Source organism: Varroa destructor, unplaced genomic scaffold (assembly GCF_002443255.2).
Source record: "Varroa destructor unplaced genomic scaffold, Vdes_3.0 BEIS01000003.1, whole genome shotgun sequence".
Classification (NCBI taxonomy): Eukaryota; Metazoa; Arthropoda; class Arachnida; order Mesostigmata; family Varroidae; genus Varroa; species Varroa destructor.
This window is the reverse complement of record NW_019211456.1, coordinates 40,399,645-40,418,526: the sequence shown is the minus strand read 5'-3', so window position 1 is coordinate 40,418,526 and position 18,882 is coordinate 40,399,645. Positions and strand designations below refer to the sequence as shown.

The following is an 18,882-nucleotide window of genomic DNA, read 5'->3' as shown; positions in this document are numbered from 1 at the left end:
AGAAGTGACAATAAAGGTGGTTGGTGTTGTCTTAGGTTCTTTGGTAAATTGTCCCTGACCTCAAAAAAATATTTCGAAATCCTCTACGTTAAACCTCAAGCAGTTTTGTCTTGAGAATCGAAGGAAGATCCTAATTTGAATCGAACTCACCGTTCGGGACGCTTTTAAGTCTCTACTGACACGTACCTAGTGCATATATTAGATATGATATATAGTCCAAATTTCCAAGACCATTGCATACTCGTATTTGCTCAATTGTATAATCAAAATAGGTCTTCTGATTCCTTTGCTTTCTGAAACTGCGCGTGCGGTTGTCCGTCGGCTACCGAGGGTTCTTTGTACACAGCAAGAACACTGAACCAATTCCATTTACAGCCATTGGGTACTGTTAAGCGGAACACATGATTTGGCCTCCCGCTTCTTTCGACCTCAAAGCTTCCATCGGCTTCAGGTTCAATCTTTGCTATGAGATATGAGAATGTAACTCGGAAACCATACAGATGTTAAGCTCGTACACCGTTGTCCACACATGTAAAGCTTTCTGTACCACATATGAATATATAAAACAACGCATAGACATGTTAAAGTTAAAGAAATACTAGGCTTTTGTCGGGAGCACACGCAACTGTTGCTCAAACGGACGTTAATTCAGGCTTCATGCGGTTTAGGTCAAGGTAGATCTAAGTAAATCGCTTGGGATGAAAAAGACGCACCATTATACATAAAAACATACGCTGTCACGTTTGCGAGTGTGTCAATTTTTCATGAGTTCGTCAGCAAAAAACAGCTAAAACAGCCAGAATTTCTTGAAGAAACGGGATGGATATTTAGTCGTATGGACAGTAGCTGTTAAATGACTCTCCTGCATCGTAATGAAACCTACAAAGGTGGTTTGTCTATGCAGGATGTTTATTCCGTTTGAATTCGATAAACCGGAAACCATATGGTTAAATAAGTAGTACATTATAGTCAAACTTTACTGCGCTCGATTAGACTACAAGTTCTCCACTGATCGGCTTTTCCTTCTTATCAAGGGAGCATGCCTTGGTGTGTTCTTTTTTTTTGAAGTGTATCAGTACGAAGGAGCGCAGCTTTTGCAATCCAAATATCCAAAAGAGGTCTTTGAGCAACAAATATGGTGGGAAGTTCCTGAATTTACAGCGATCTAACGCTTTACCCTTTTTGTGTTCCACCCTAAACTATGTTGGATTGCTACTGTATCTCTATATTGTTGTATAAATGTCATTGCAGTTTGATGAAGAATTGATGAGGTTTCGGTGTAACTACAGATCCGCAACGTGATCGTAACTTCAAATAGATATTCTTATCTAAAACGTAACCCATATATATATATAATTGTGAAAGTTCAGATTGTTCGTTGAATATATCAAACTACCAGCTGTAGCTATATATCAAGTGCGTACTTTTAGCCGTTAAACAGATATTTACAATACTAACATACTAATATTTAGAATAAAGTGTCTTACTGCATAGACTGAAAGCACACTATAACGTAAAGCAAAACCCGTATGTAGCAGCGAGCCGACCGTTCGAAATAACACCCTATGCATAAACACAGACAAAAACAATGTCGTTTCTTTAACCTTCACATATTGTAGGCTTGTCTACGTACATTTAGGTATTATCCGTCTCATCGAATGTAGTAATCTTGTCCCGGTTAGAGTTTTGGGTCTTATTGGGGTTTAGATTCACCTTGTATTTTGTACTCACTGCAACCGCTCAGGGTGTAGTCGCCAATTATCAAAAACACGTTGACTGTAGTCTAACATATAACATGATTCTACAGCTCGTCTCGTACGTTCAAGTATAGGACTCTGCAAGCGTGTGCGTGGAGATAATCAGGAAGCCTTTCAATGGAAATTGATTGCTTTCTACATTTCACTATTCGAGACAGGGCAAAGTTTGTCCTAGATTCGAATCCAAGGATGCTTGCAAAACTAGTTTGTTAATTAAGTCTGTTGTTAAGGTTTTTTAGTGTTAGAGTCAGTGATGTGTTCCTGTGCCCGTTTGGCAAAGAATAAGATAGTTTTAAAAGTTTATTTTGTGTGATCTTACCAAAATTATATCGACACAGGTGTTTATCGTGCTTATTGCTGTCTTTGTTAATCGAAAGAGCTCGTTTATCAACGAAGTTCAACTTAAATTGAGTTAGCAACAGTACATAAGCATCACACTTCTAGATCTTACTGCAGTCTACCCCAGTGGCCCAGATTGGCGTTGTGGTCGTAATGTATTTATTTGTTGCCTCGTTCCTGTGCGACGAGTCATAGCTCAAATCATACTCATTACGAAGAGGAAAATATATTCTAGCCAGCGTCTGGCTACTGATGCCGTCAGCAATCGCTTTACTATCAGACAAACTTGTGGCCGACGAAAGTGCTCAACTGTCACTAGCTGAGGAAGAACGCGCGAAAGACACCTTGGGAAAAGCGCTGCCGGATTAAAATCGGTGAACGAAAGCGTCCGTCTTCCAGGTCCTTCGGGTCCTGCGCGTTACGAAAAAAACCAACCGTAAAGGTGTGGCTACTCAGTGGGCGGTAATCAGGGCGTTGACTATCTTTCGTTCTAGCCTACAACCGCAAAACCAGGTTTCAACTGTCAGAGAGGCACCACCAGACATGAAAACGCGGGGCTTCGAATAGAGAACGACCAGGACTATGCACTGCCCTGACTATGCACTTGGAAATCGACCGTTTCGGCGAGAAACGCCCGAATAAACTGGAAGAACCCGCCACCAGCGCTCTTATAGCGTGTAGATCTGGCGTAGTCACAGCTCTGCAATAGATAGCCAGCATCGCTTTATCTTAGCAGTAACCTTTATCGCGTTACGGAGTCCGTGATTATTGTTGTTGTTGTTGTTGTCGTCGTCGTCGTCGTCGTCGTCAAATCTGCACTGTAATCCCGTATAGTGTAATTCGGACGGAACTCGGATTGGGTATCGAATTTATAAAGCCGTAGTCGCCTGAAGTACCGCGGCCTCTGAAAGCGCCAGTATTATTAGAGCGATGCAGACCAATTGACCGTAATCGTTTATACTGTCCGGGCGTTTCTTCGACGAGATCTGAAAGTCAACCGGTATCCCTCTGTTAAAGCGTCGGTCGTGCCGAGATACTGTTTGATTAGGTGATACGTGTGATCACCATTTCACCTGGATAACGGCTGTAACAGAGGATCGAATACTTAGCTGCTTTTGATCAGCCTAATTCCTTTGTGCCTGTGAGGGCAGTGTTTGTGTGAGGTGTTAGTTTGATAAACTCATACGAGTCGTCTTTTCGTTGACAATTAAGTGTCGCTATTAACTTAGCCATTGAAGAAATATGGAAGATAATTTGTGAATGTTTTGATTTGGCAACCGTAACATAATTATAGACGTATTGCTATTATGACAGAGTAAGAGCTTTTGAATGGCGGCTCCGACTTCTATGTTAATTGTATAGTGGCCGTCTTCGATCGACATTGGACTGCGAGATAAGACTGTAGCTGTTATGTGTAGAGAAGATGAATACAAGCTCATTTATACAACTGGTCCGGTGATCGGTTCGTGTTGAGTTGTCATTTATCTTACATGTATTCCGGTAACAACAAAAAAGAATCCATTGCCTCAGAAATATGACGTCCGGTTCACTTGATCATAGTCGCACAATATTTTGTGCACTAGGAGTCTTATTAGCGCTATGCGCCATAAACTTTTTCCTCATTACGGACACGCGATGTCGCCTCGTCGTGACGACGGATGCGCAGGTAGATGTAATAGCCCAGAAGGTAAGTGGACAGCTACATCTTATTCTAACTGACTACATAAGTCTGGAAGTAACTTCTCGAGAACTTTGGACAAAATTATCAAGGCCACAAACGACTACATATAATAACTCGAAAAAAAAAAAGAAAAATATCGAAACTTCCAATATTTATGTTGCGAGATTACGTAAATATCCTAGGTTCGGCTGCTTCGGTTATAAAATCGGCAAAGACATAAAACATTTATTTACGTTGCGTGTTGATATCCGCCTGTCAGTAAATAGCTTTATATATGTCGGACAGTACATATGCTATTAGCACAGATCCGTAGCGTTTGTTTGTTTTGTTGTGTCTGCTTTAACTCATTCGTTTTCTCTCGAATACATTAAAGAAAGTCCTATACAACTTCAGATACATTCGCATATTCTATATATATATATATATATATATATATATATATATATATGGATACGGTACACGAAGGATTGCAGTTGATTTGACAACATGAATAAATTCATTAGCGAAAATGTAATGCGTAGTTTTTTTAGAGACTATCCATAACATTTGCCCAGTCCACTCGAAAGTGCTTCAGACAGATCGTTTCTCACGGATTAACTTAATCAATCGTCTCTTTCTTCTATAGGTCTTAGAGCTTTTAGAGCCACAAATACTTCATCGCCGTCAGGTTCGAGATAGTGCCACCCCTAAGGAGGACGCTCTACCGGCTGACTCAAATATGGACGGATCACAATCTAGAAGCAGCTCCTATGCGACGTCGACGCCACCTGGAGTCAAGTTTAATCTCAATGGCTCGCGGATAGTTCCTATGCCGCACCATTATGCTACCGTGCCCGTACGGACGAAAAAAACCTAATCAAACAACTTCTTTAAAATTGCTTAAAGCTGCTACCTAAGCGATGCTAGCACAAACGCATGTCAGATACTATCGGATTTGTAACGATCAATTCGTAACAATGCCCTTAAATGACTAAGCCGGCCAATTTTTTCAGACGTCTTCAGCTACTTGTAAATTCCCTTTAGGGTGCGCGCTTAGCGTATCTTGTTTTACTGTAACTGAATCTCTGATTACGTATCGGATAAAAATTTGGCCGCCATTGCAGTCTTTATGCACAGACATGAGTGAGATGCACGTACGTATTTCTTAAGCTTGCATGAATTACAGCTGGATTCAATATGCACGCCCTTAATGCAATGTAAAACTGAATTACAGATGGATGTTATGACAAAATTCTGCAAGGATAGCACGGTATACTGCGGTTCCGAGTACGTTCAGGGTACGTTTGCGGTATTAGTCTATGATGGCTTTACGCCTGGTTAATTCCCAAAGAACACTTCAGGCACCGGTGATTTAGAAGTGTTTTATATTTGAACCCGTTTAGCTATAATTCTTCGCAACGGTTTCCTTGCACTTCAGGGGTAATTCGGATAGTAAATTTACTGTAGTACACATTCTTTGGAGCGCTCTAAGTATTTTCTTTTTATACGTGGCCTATTTCAGGTGAAAAGGGTGAGACTGGGCCAATCGGACCTCCTGGCCTAAAGGGTAAAGTGACCATTTTATGATCGTTGACTTATGTCTTGTTTGTAAACGGTAGAATTCCTGCAACGCATTCGAAGTAGTGTCAACATGAGCAAAAAAAATTGCAAAAATTGCAACAAATCCTACTCTAGAATAATATTTTACAGATAAAATTGTCATATTTCAAAAATAACACCATGTTTTAAACGTCATATCCCAATACATGTATAAGTTGTAAAGGGAACAATACGGAGGGACAATCTTATGGTTAAGCGAAAATGTCGACCTTCTAAATAAAACATTTTTCTAGCAGCTTATAAGGATTGCACACAATAGAGGGAATCTTTTGAGCGACATGTGTTTAGCCCTAACCTGAATTACTCTTACATACTAAACGATATGCAGGCCCTAGATACCATGTATCAGTTTTGAAGTGAGCAGGCAGACAATCATAAACATGTCGCAATTCAGGATGTACCTTCAAATTCGAATATTCTATCCTAGTTTGTGGACTGGCGCAACGATCACTTAACGAACGTAACGAAGAGGAAACGTGGTTTTTATAGACAACTGAATTCTAGTAAAGCAAGTGATGTCTACACCAGAATTTATTGCTTCCGTTTCATCGTACTACCACCTAAAGGCTTTTAGACTAGAAGAAAGTTTACCACCTACCCACGATTCAACAAATGGCAAATTAGGTCCCTGGCTGCAAACACACGGTATCATCCCCTTACGCTGCAGTGGCGATGCTATGTCAAAACTCCAAGCGTATAAGTAACTTGAGACTGGTGACCAGGCTGACGTAAAATAGGATTGCAGGATAAATAACTCTAGCGGAACTTGTTAAACGGGTGCGGCCTGCTGCTGTTTTCTTCTGTTGACAAAAGTCGCTCGTTCCATAAGTCACAAAAAACGGAAGAAGCAAAATAAAGTAGGCTTGAGACGCTCCGAAACGACAGTTATTTCAAGCTCAATAGATGGGCCGTGTTTGTGCATAACGAGAATCGAACGAAACCATTTTACAAGCGAATCCCGTCCAAATAAGCTATTCATGCTGAGCTTAAGCTCGAAACTAGTAACTTCACTAAATACGTCAACTTCCTCGTTTGCTTTTTTCGTTATCTCACATCAAGTACGCTGGTCACTTTCTAGCTGCACAATGCCTCTGAATCGAAAAATTTCTAACTTGTTAATCAATAATTGTTTGTATTCGAATTTTTCACAGTGCTGGTTAGTATAATAATTGAGTCATATATCTCATGCCTTTTTACAAATCCAATTGATGTCTAGCTGGATAAACTTATATCTTTCTAGCAAATTTATTTCACAGGTGATAGAGGTGCCTCAGGATTAGATGGCATTGAGGGAACTCCGGGAGCTCCTGGCCTTGACGGAATGGCAGGTGCTCAAGGAGCTGACGGGCCCAAAGGGCAAAAAGGTGAAAAGGGGCAACCTGGAGACCCGGGTAGACATGGATCGGATGGCATTAATGGTACGCGGATAAAATTGAATGCCTTTGACCTGGCATAGAGGCAGATGTTACAAAATTCCGGTAGAGCATCTCAAGTTGACTAAACTCATAGTATGAGATATTCACTGCGAAAGATAGTGACGGCATACAATTATTTTTCTTAGTGTAGCAATTTCCAAAGACAAAAATCAAGCCGATTTAGTGTAACATCAGTTAAAGGGATAAATACGAAATGTTTCTAGATAGTGTCGAAAAGACAGCCTTCATTATGCAGGAAGGAAACGGAGAACGTTATTAAACATATCCTATTTTGTACACTTGATGGTGGTACGTTATGCTCATGAACCTTATGTGAAATGTTTCTCATGTGCAAAACAGGCATCAACGGCATCCCTGGCATGAAGGGTGAAAAAGGCGACTCAGGTAAGGGGGTTGCTTACTTTAATAATATAAATGTTTAAACTGGATGTTTTTAATTCCACTTTCACGTGAAATCTACCTTTCAATTATTCAGCATAACATCTTCATATTTTGAGCTGGAAATTTAGAAAAATAGGTCTGCTCTATAATATCAATATTCTAACTATGACAGCGAACGCATCATTTTGATGCGTTAAATTAGGAATAACTTTGTCATTAGAGAGGCATCCTATCTATTCTCTCATTAAGTGTCATAAATGAAGTACGAACCTGGGCGAAGTATACTGAGTACCATCTTTATATAATACCTCGGAAGTAAGAATTCGTCAAAATACATTTTAATGATGAAGCGCATCTAAAAATTGTAAAAGTTATTAATAATTATTTTGTTTAAACAGGTTGGGTATGGGTATAGAAGTAGCGAACTGCACGCGTACGCCACCTACGTTCTGTGATTTCTTCTACTTGCGTCGAATACTTTGTATAACATATATGGTTTAATTTTAGGTTATCCAGGCTTGCGTGGTCAACGTGGCACGAAGGGCGACCACGGTGAACGTGGCGAAGCTGGTGTGCCGGGTATTCAGACGTGGCTGCCAAAAAACTCCACTCTTGAATCTGTCTCCGACTTGCTTAGTTTGTATACTAGACCGCCATTGTAGTTTTATCAACACCACCCCAACGGACTTATTTAGACTCAAAATATATTGTTAAATAGCTTTGTTTCTTGGTTACTCGCTTTGTGTCTTATGGAAGTCAAATGTCCTCGAAAATCGCTGGACAGAACGTATTCAGCATAGCACAGACCTAGAAAATCAGGACAATCTATAAAAAAAAATGAAAGCTAATGTAGATCTGGCTGATGGCAAACAAAATACAGCCTGTGAAAATAATCCGGAACATGGCGCAGGCGTATGAGTCAGCATTTTTTTTTTATCGTAAGCAAACAAACGAAGTTACTGACTAAAGTAATTGGCGACCACCTATCATGTAGGCTTTTTGTGTCCTGTCTTGCACTTTTAAATGACGGATGATAATCGTCATATAACAGTTCCACCAGAAATCGTTTTAAGTCCTGCTTCTACAGAAGTAGAAGTTAATGAAGGTGTTCGTTTGAGTTTGACTTGCGCTGCAACTGGCCAACCACTTCCTCGAGTGGCGTGGTCTCGCACGGATGGAAAGCCGATTTTGGGAACAACGCATGGTGAGTATCTTCCACTGAGGGCAAATAAAGTCGCTACAGCCGTCAGAAAATCAGTTTGTTTTTTTAAAAACAGATTTGTAAAAAAAAATCACAAAATGATTCAATGGTATTTTATTTCTTAAATTCGTAAATTAGTTATATATTAAAAAAATGTTTTCTGGTTGTTTTTCGACATATTTTTATTATATAGTATGGGTTTTATAATGACTTTTTATAATTTGAATTCCAGTGTCTTCCTTGGAAGGAAACCAGTTAAATATCAGTCAGGTAATGCTGGACGCGAAGTATGCAGACCTAATTATACGTTAAAGTATTAGAATTTTTCCTCATTCAAATTCCACGTCCTTTTTCTTGTGTTATTGAGAAAACATGGTATCATTTACGTATTTTTCGTGAAAAGCATGTGTTAAATTGATCAGAAAGTAATTTCGTTATCCCACTGATTTTAAATGACGCTCATCTTTGGAAAGACCAAGCTTTTAGCGAGAGTAAATTTCCTGGATATCCGTGCCGCTCCTCCGCTCTGGGGTTATCAGGCGGATTCTTAGGCAAACGGAGAATGAGATGAGCTGTGGATAGGCCCATTTTCGGGTCTTTGCCTACTGTTCTGAGCCGCTTGTCCTAGACACCCTGCTGCGCGGACCCTCTCCTGCGGAGCAAAGTTTGGACTATTAGCTACATGCACCAAACTTCTCATTTGTGCTTTACCATAGTTGTCCAAGTCTTCAAAGCCGTACGAGGTACAATATTGTTAAATAACAATGTCACTTTATGTAAACCTTTATCTGTTCTGTCAAAAACCTGTTTTTGTCAATCTGTTAGCTCAGCTTAACGACAAATCGATTCGTATTGTGCATTTAGTGTTTTAATGCTTTGAGGAAACTCATACCGTAAATCAGCCCGTTCAGATCTAACCAATAATCTGAATAGTCCATGTTTACCATCTTTTCAAGAAAAGCGAGCAATAATAGAGCATCGATTAACACTTTTTTGTGAAGGGAACTTTTTTTAGGCTGACGTAACGATATCATGCTTGTCTGGTAAACTTAAGGACCTGAGGTGGTTCAGATTCGAAATCTAGTGTAGCCACGCCTCATTTCATGCTGGGTACCAGGCATCTTAAACAATGCTTCAGGCCAACACGAGACGTTATACTTGAAGCACCCGCTACCCGTGCGACGGATTCTAAACGTTTGTTCCAAGGCAAATTTTCACACCGGATAGTTGAAGTTTATCGTCCTTCCTTTCCTGGTGCCGTTCGGAGGGCCATTTGTCGTTTGAATCAGAGCTTCCAGCTTGGAGCGGTGCCAATGGCGGCTCATTTCTATCCAATTTCAAGCTGAAAATTCAATGTCTAAGTTGCACCTTTACCAGGGAGGACGGAGCCGATCTCCTGCACCTTATCGCACCAAAAACTGTTCGCACTACGAGCCCTTCGGAACTGTGAATTGTACGACAAATGCGGAACAGTCCCAAAAAAATTCGCAAAGTTTTATACCAAATGAATAACTAAAATTTGCAGGCAGCAAGGTTACAGTTGCCAAAATCACTCTTTGACCTATCTAAATTTTAATGAACCTCTTCAGGTTTAGCTAAGTAAAGCAGTTAACGAAAAGCTTGCTTGTAACGCAATTACTTTCTATTCGCTTGTACCCTTTCTGTATTTTTTTTGTTCAACCTATTATGCTCAGGGTCAGAGGTCATGATCACGTAGGAGACGGAAAACAGCGAAGTGAAAATAGACGTTGGAATAATTCGGTATACAAATCCTGTACATATATCAATGAATTTTTAAATTAACATTTTAAATGATTTAAAATGTTATAACAAACAAGCTATCCGCTTTAGTGCACAACTAAAAAAGCATTTGTTTTATGGTGTGGTTCCAGATACAGCGGAATGGCCTGTATTTAAATCAACCCTAACTAAATTACAAATCGAAGTCAATTTATCTATTGTTGACAGATATTTATTACATATTTAACTTAGATGCTCGTTGGATAAATATTACAGAGGGGATACAGCAAAAAGTAAAATGTTTGGAATCCCCATTTTATAAATTCAGGTGACCCGGGGTGATATGGGCGTGTACGCCTGCACAGCATCAAACGGAATTCCGCCACTGGCATCGAGAGAGATTGCCCTTAACGTTGCATGTGCGTACACTTTGGCAATATTAGTTTTTCGCCCTATTGCACAATACAACTAAATTGGAAATCTTAAGGTGAAAGCAACATTTTGGGATAGCTAGCCTCCCTAAAAAACAAAAGAAATTTTCTGTTTTAAGCTGACCACGTCTAATTATACGTCACAAATATAGTTGCACCTCTGATCCGCATTCAAAAATGGAACGTAGCGTCGTGGAACGGAGGGGGCGTCATCCTCGAGTGTCTCTCTGAAGCCTACCCTCAGCCCGTCAACTTTTGGATATCTCGATCCGGCTCCATCATCGGTGACTGGCCTAACTTTGAATGGGATCCAAGCCTTCTGAATGCAGGCAAGAGCCACTTCTGTGCACGTTGCAACTAACCGAACTTAACAGCGTTGTGCAGACCGAATGGCGGGTCATTAAGCTAGGATTACCATGCCGAGTCTCTGATCTTTCGTCATGTTTAGTAACTTGACTAAGTAGCAATATAGTATTTGAGAACAAGCAACAACACGAAAAGCTCTGGCATAAACGAACCTAGTTCTGAATAATAGTAGTAACATAATGTTCAGCTTATTAAAATACAGTTCTGATAAGGCGATACGTTTTTATGTCATGTTTCATGAATAAAAACCATACGCGTCTTACGATAAAGGCTAACGGTCGAAACATAATAATTAACTTGTAATAACTCGTAGCGACCGACGTCCCTAACAGGACAATCAGTGCATACGACTTTCTTATCCTCAAGAAGACCTTTTACGCATTTCCTCGGAATCATTTACCTTGAGCTTATGGCGGTCTTGTCGACCAGGGTATGTTAATTGTGGCGTAGTTTCAACGTTGTGAAAAGTTGCTAATAACTTCTATGCTGTAATGGTTCTTTGGTGAAATTATTTTCTGAATTTAAATTGAAGTTGCTGTGAGATAACACAATCGCTTCGTGTGCTGATGTCAGTGTGTGTGCTTACATAGGTAAATATAAAAGCGCTAAAAAGCTGAGTATAACCTAACCAATTTTGCTGTCTCTAAAAAAATGTCACATTTTCGAAGTTATCCTATATATTTCGTTCGTTTCACTTTATCTGCTCCTTAAAGTTTGGCGCAGTCGCTTATTGTATGCAAAATTTAATATAATTGTTTGATATCCGTTAACCGGAACGTGTTCAACTACTTGCGCCTGTACTTCCGTGTAAAGTTCACAGTTCTGCATCTGCTTCCCACACACACATGGGAAAAAAGCTCTTTTTATCTAATCGAATATATGTAAAACACGCGTTTTACTCATTTTCGACACAGAGAAAAAGAACCCGCGCGACAAACGTCACCTTACTTGACACACGTAGACGTTACACAAAAGTTTATTTTGGTATTGTTCAATGTTTTTTAAATTGAATGCAACTAGGGGAGAGAAAAAGTGAAAAATGCCATAAATTAATAGACCATAGACCTATTTTGCTGACCGTTGAATGAAATTTTCAGAGGAATCACCGAAGTTTATCCCACACGACGAGCGAGTTGGACCGTACCAGTATCGTCTAACCTTAAATATCACCTACGTCACACCGAGCGACCTTGGCAGCTATTTATGCGTCTCGAAAAATGTTCGCGGTCAGGCTGTTGGTACAATTGATCTCAGCAGTACGTATGCAACGCTGTATCGTTACTCAGACGCTCACAAGACCGCCGCTCTGCTTATTTTTCAGAGGAACAAAGGCCTCGAAAACATTGTTTTGTAGTGCTGATCATATGCCATCGAACACGACAATTGAATGAATCAACGATAACAAACCGAGTCCGGTCGGCGGTCCTTACTTTATGTTCTCTGTTACGAAAGCTCTAAACTAAAGCCAGCCGCTATAAATAATCAAGATAGGAACAAAGTGTAAAATACTTTATTTCTATAAACCTCTTGTATGACTAGATAATATATACTACGACTAGGTACCAGCATAATTTACTATACTGCAACTAAGAATACTAGATTTACTGCCTGCACGATGGCTGAAACTTTTAGCAGGGATTGTCCATATAGAGAGATGCAACGAGCATCGTGATTGCGTGATACTTGAATATCAGCAACGGCGACAGCGACACGCATACAGCGTCTGGTAACAAAGGCCAATGATAAGGCAGAGAATGTAGCGACAAATTATCGAAATCAAATATCAGACTAAAATTGTTTCCAGCTGTTTCACTAAATAATGTGACGCCGTTCACGCCTGCATTCTACAGCATCCCTAATTTTATCAAGGGAGCCCAATGTTTCATTGAAGCCCCTCATTACTTTGCATGCTCCAGTTGCTCATAAGAAGCTGGTTGGGTTTCCCTTATTTGCTAATCGGCCTTACACTCCTGACCTTGCGCCAGTGTTCTCCGTCCATTGCTAGGCTTTCTTATATCCGGCCCGGATGATCCATTGGTGACCGTTATTGCCCGTTGACATGGGCTTATTATTTTGTTTGTTTGTTATTTAATTATTTTGGGCTTTTGGCAAAGTTCCTAGTAGATTTTATTCTTCTTTCAAGCAATATATCCAACGGTGAGGCATGTATGTCTCTGCTTAATTTAAAATAGCATTACCAATGCAATCGAGCTTCGTCGAAGTGCTATCTACTCTTTGTGTGGCTGAATTAGACATATCAGTGTCGGGTATTTACCTACCATACAACTTCCTTGACAGAGATGCATTTTGTGCATATATCTTTTATGTAAATACGGATTTTTGGAAACAATTTATGGATTGTTTTGCCACAAAGCACAACGCCCAGTAGCATTGCCTTGGGATTTTCCCCTCATCCACATAGCCGTAGCGACACCAATGTTGTTTTAACCAGAGACCAACGCGTTGTGTTGTGGTAGCCATGTTTTGCGTCAAGTAAATTATGTACCCAACTCGAACTATATTGCTTCTTCAAACAATTACATGAGATACAAACCATTTTTATTTTGATAAAGCCTCAGTGCCAACTTGTGCTAAACAGTGCCAGTTTGTCACGTTTTTGACATTCACATCGCTCGATTTACAATATGGCTGTGATAGACTGTACAATTTATGAACGGAAAACTTGCTACCAGTTAGAAGATATGTAGGACAGTATACTGAGTAAAAAGGCCTATTGGATACCAATTCTAGCTGTTTTCGATGTCCGACGACAAGGCCAACCATTGCAACAGGCTGTTTCCACTTAAGGACACATCTACTAATAATTAAAGTCATGCATGTTCCAGATGGGCACGAGCCTCTTGACTGGCGATCTTCTAATGAGGAGATTTTATTTGGTTCAGGTAAGCTCTACGTACAACTACGCAGAAAAAGTATGTTGATTCAGTTGATGAATTAGCATTGAAACATCAGAGGCTAAATCTGTCACTGTAAATAAAGCTGGAAGCTTTCTAATTGCCCATTCCATGATACAATAAATATAAAACCATACCCACGATCAGTAAAAGCGTAATCGTGTGCAACTTGCTAATGTCAAAATGGTAAGTAAGTTTCACTGAATTAGGGAGAAATTGCATATGAAGGGAGGACTGTTTCTGAATTCTATATGTGCGTAAACCTGTGTCCTAACGATGTTGAAGAAAATGTTTGTTTAAGCTATTATTAGACGGAGAATAATTTCGAAAAACGTTCAAATCGATTCTGATTACTTGATATTTATCTTTTAGTGGTTAACTAGTTAGAGAATTGACGATGGTTCAATGTATTCAATTGAAACTGACAATATTATCTGTGATTCATTATGATAGCACTAACAATAAATCACATGTATTTTATTAGAGAGATCGAAGCATCGATTGGACGTTTGGGTAAGAACCCTATTCAAGTTACGATTGAAAAGACCTCACGGCTGCAACAGCCATCGCTTATACACTGATCTGGTGCCAAAATTGCCTTTGGACAAAGCGATACATGATGAACAAAATTGCGTGGATTTATTAGTTTCAGTGTTACCTCTACCATTGAGAAGCCTCAGATGGCGCTGTCATCCTCTATTCACGTTCTATTTCGAGAGGCTTTCTTTTCGATATAAGGGAATTGCTGATTCTCTGACAGTAAATAACGGTAATAACTATAGCATTATTCCAGTGTCTGTTCTTTTTAACCGTTTCTGTCTCGTCTATATCGATATATATATTAACCCTGTCTGGTAAATGACACCAGAGCCGAAAGACAAACAACACGTCCAGTGTTTGCGAAAATGCCCTGAGTGTAGATGTCGAAGCGCTCTTCCTGAAATGGCCGACGTGCGAAATGAATATAGTGATGTTAACAAACGCAACTGGACCAGAAAACCTGACAGGCATCCTGGTAAGATGAGCAAGTGGTTGATTTAAATACAATGTGAGTAGTCTAAATTTAATGAAATTCAGTAGTTTCGTATTCTCACCTATACGTACATGTCGACGCCATTGTCAAGTAAAGCAAGATTATTGTGTGGCTCTTTTTAGCATGCACAACGGACTCTCGTTTAAGCCGAATTGGCAAACCTGTGATGTATCTTGAGAATGGCACCTTATACAGTGCTTGGTGGCAAGATGAACTTCGTTACCCGGATAATGATGAGGCAGTAACAAATCGATCCAGAGTCTTCTACGCCACTAGACACGGCGATAACAAACATCTGTATATGTTCAAGGTCAGAGAACAGATGGTCCAAACATATGCAAGTAGAGCTTTGTAGAGTGACCCTTTAAAAATGTATGTATTTTCTTTGTCTTCTTCTCAACGGTACAAATAATCCAAATCGTAGTTCAAGCTCATAGCGTAGCCAGTGCTTGGAAACTGTATCTGCAGCTAATAGCGATTATTAATATAACGTCACTTTGCCACGTGCTAGCTTGCCATGAGCTAACGCATAACCTATCTCGAGCCGGCTCCTATAACACTGCACCCACTTTTCTACCGGTAAATTTAACGGCCTCAATTTTCCAGTCGTACCCCCCGAGGGCTCTTAATAGTATCTCTATCTCATTGTGAACAATAAATTTGCATTTCGCAAAGCCGTTATGTCACGCTAAAGTTGAGTGCAAAATACAGCCCTAGCAGGTGTACAAGAAGCACAGCGAACACTTTCAGGGACCATGCAAGCCAAGCAGACTCGGGTCAGCTTGCCAACTTAAATGAGGAAAGTTTTGTTTCGAGCTGCTTAAAGCCAATACAGCCACGAAGCAAGTTCCGAAATACTTTCGCCAGGCGGTACATAAAATGGAATATAGCCATCCCATCTCTACCTCAGAAGGAACGGATTCTGACGGATTACAATTTGTTTTAAATCGAAATCTTTCTTGTGGTACATCTCCTTTCATTACTAAGCTGGAAATCCAATTTCAGACCCGAGAACAGTTTCAAAGTGGAGCGCCGGCGAAACAGATACCGTTGAACTCCCCTTTCTATGGCAACGGTAATCTGCTTATCAACGGGACGTTCTATTATCATCAGAATGCGTCGAACAACATAGTGCGCCTACCGCTTTACTCGAGATCATTTGAGTAAGTTTACTGAAGTTTAACTTGGTTGCTTTGTTGCTTCCTAATACTCTAATACTGTACCATCACATAACTTTTATTCTTAATAGATCTCAACTTACAAGGCCTACTCTGCTATATTGCAACTGGCCTCCAACAGATGTAAGCAAACATTTAATGTATCAATATTTATGGAAGTTTAACTGAGCTCTATTTATAACTTTGTTCAATATCATATATATATATATGTATATATATATCAGATTAATACCATATATATATACATATATATATATATATATACACATATCAGAGCGTGATAATGGTAACCATTTATTTGCCGGTAGAGCTTTAAGATGCCACACATTAGGATGATTACTGTTTATCCTAGATGTTCGATATTCGTGGAAAACGTAAATCAGACTTGAAGGCTTGGCTCGATCTTGAAAAACAACTTTCCCTGGCCATTATAGCTCAAGCCTGTACGTAAGCGTATCTTTTATAAGAGATCATGTTTAAGTTTGCCATAACTAGATAAAGCACACCCTTTCCTTTCGTTCCACTCGATATAGCAAACGGTATAATATCGATACGGTGTTTTGCAGCAGTTCTCAGAAGGCTATTTCGTCATAGACGGTCTCGCATGGCGTAATATCCACGTATCTCATATAGAATATTAATACCCTGTTCGGCAAAGTTGAAAAATACATGTAACTTGACCAGTATAGCGAACGTCTAACAAAAGTTAGTCGGATGAAGGCGAAAGCGGTATCGATTAATTTAATATACTTTGTCCTAAATGTGTGATCCTTTTGGGATTAGTTCACCAGAAATAGTTTATTGGACCATCTCTTTTGCGCTATATTCAAATAATACGTAGAGGCTGTTCGAACGGCTTTGTGTATCTTATCAATCGAATACGTTACTGATGACACAAATAAATCTAAGCAAGCTTTATCTAAATTAGGCTCTGTATCTACTATGTTGGTGCTTTTTAGCAACCTAAATTGAACGCTACGTCTAGAATCGCTGCTGCCTATTACAGCAGACGCCTTTCATTGTCGACCTACTTTATCCTAAAACATATTGTTGTTATGTTACGCAGAAGAACTGTGCTTCATAAGACGGTCACCTCAGAATGCTTAGCTATATGATAAACAACGGCTCGGATCATTGTTTCGAAGTTAACGTATAAAACAATGAGACATACTGTATTTACAGACTGAGTCAACGAGTCTAGCCCAGATGTTGAATAATACACATATGTGGTAGAGCGTAATCCCTAAAAATCAATAGATTTCTATTACGCTCTTCCTTTTGAAAGCTTTAGTTTTTCAAAACGTCTTTTTTTTTTATTCATTCGCAAACCATTATACTAAATAATGGATCAAATATTACTGGACAAACTTAGTACTTTTCAATGTTGGAAATTTTTTTCTGTTATTATGGCAATACGTACCCCGCCAGAAGGGAACTTCACTCATATACAGTAACAATAACGTTTAACTATTATAGCGTCACTTCTTTTATTTAGAGGTAAAGGCACTATTGGACAAGTATCGGTTCTCGCTGTGGAAGACATGGCTTTCTCAAATCGAAGCTTTCTATTTGCCAGCCAACAAAACTATGCACATATCGTTGCAGACGAAAATGGCCTTTGGATTATATATGCAAGTACACGCTCAAATAACACCATGTTACTGAAGGTGAGTTCTATTGAGAGCAGGCGATAATCACACGCGTTTATCAATCCATACTGCGTAATTGATTAAAAAAAAAAAGGGAAGAACCGCGCAATCGAAGACATGGATAGACTGAATGACACGAGCCGGCGAAAAATTTAAATTGCTATCTATACGATTCGGGTGTTATGGGTTTCAGTTAAATGGCCGACAGAGCCTTCATGCTATATCTGAGTTATAATTAATGTCGCTGCAGAAAGAAGATAAGCAGCAACGAGGTACCGAAATAAAAGAAACACTATCCAACTTTTTTTTTCTTCACGAAATATTTGTTAGGTGGATGAAACAACCTTTGAGAAGCAGTTCATGTGGAATCTGACGCTTCCACACCGAAAAATTGGCCAAATGTTCATCATGTGCGGAGTCCTCTACGCAATCAATTCTGTGACAGAACCTCACGCCCAGGTGTACATGTATGCGTATGATCTTATTGCGGACTCGATCATTAGCCTTGAGGTAAGTGGATGTCTTATCTGTATAATTATTCGAACTTTTGCCTACAAGAAAATAACTCAATGGCGAAGTTAATGGACACATGGGCAGCCGTTATCATGCTTACCAGAATGTGAATTTCATTTATGGTATTTACAATTTGTTGCTTTAGGCGCCAATATCATTCACAAACCCTTTCGGCAACACAACCTTCATAATCTACAATCCTCGCGAGCATCAGTTGTTTTCAACTGATAAGGGAAATCACCTCGTTTATCCTGTTAGATCGCTTGAAGAAGATCGCCAAGCGGAATTGTTAGAAGCCCAACTTCGGAACGCTCGATCACCTTCGAACCCATTTTCATTTTCCGCACCAAATACAACAGATTAAGTTACCCGATTCAAATGCACTTAGATATACATAACTATCTAGTTATTAGGTACGAAGGCCGAAGAGATATAGGGAAATATTTATCTCCAATTCGTTAACTTTGGCGTTTATTGCTGAGAAAAATAAAGCAATTGTAGAAAAAGCTAGTGTACCTTCTTGTACCTATTTACTTCAAACATGATACATTATATTTGTTCAGACCCAGTTCGATGATCATAGATTTTTCCAAAACGGTTTGCCGGGCGTTCTCATTATTTTAAAACACCCTTTGATTCGCGATTCCATAATTTGGCTTTCGC

At 39.6% G+C, this 18,882-nt stretch overlaps 1 protein-coding gene and 1 long non-coding RNA gene across 37 annotated transcripts in view; one reads left to right on the top strand and one right to left on the bottom strand.

The window, feature by feature from the left end:
- Positions 1-18,882, bottom strand: part of LOC111247297 (uncharacterized) — a 125,198-nt gene that overhangs the window by 88,628 nt on the left and 17,688 nt on the right. For 2 of the 31 annotated variants that reach the window (XR_015325329.1, XR_015325332.1), the window contains one exon: positions 2,837-3,082. The exons of the other annotated variants lie outside the window; for them this stretch is intronic. This is a non-coding gene — a long non-coding RNA (uncharacterized LOC111247297). The remainder of the gene's footprint in view (positions 1-2,836; positions 3,083-18,882) is intronic. 31 annotated transcript variants of the gene reach the window in all.
- Positions 3,076-18,734, top strand: LOC111246948 (uncharacterized). 6 transcript variants are annotated; one of them, XM_086985730.1, is made up of 19 exons: positions 3,076-3,783; positions 4,403-4,612; positions 4,991-5,054; positions 5,279-5,323; positions 6,633-6,794; positions 7,152-7,196; positions 7,701-7,829; positions 8,245-8,397; positions 8,627-8,664; positions 10,463-10,553; positions 10,718-10,849; positions 12,029-12,187; positions 13,763-13,834; positions 14,715-14,861; positions 15,002-15,216; positions 15,885-16,042; positions 17,553-17,724; positions 18,037-18,216; positions 18,365-18,734. In XM_086985730.1, the coding sequence occupies exons 1-19, from the start codon at positions 3,631-3,633 to the stop codon at positions 18,581-18,583; spliced, it is 2,544 nt and encodes an 847-aa protein (XP_086841856.1). In that variant the 5' UTR covers positions 3,076-3,630; the 3' UTR covers positions 18,584-18,734. The 6 variants fall into 6 exon arrangements, with proteins under 6 accessions (XP_086841856.1, XP_086841854.1, XP_086841855.1 ...); XM_086985728.1 differs by having other exon boundaries at positions 10,718-10,894; positions 13,778-13,834; XM_086985729.1 differs by having other exon boundaries at positions 10,718-10,894; positions 15,002-15,189.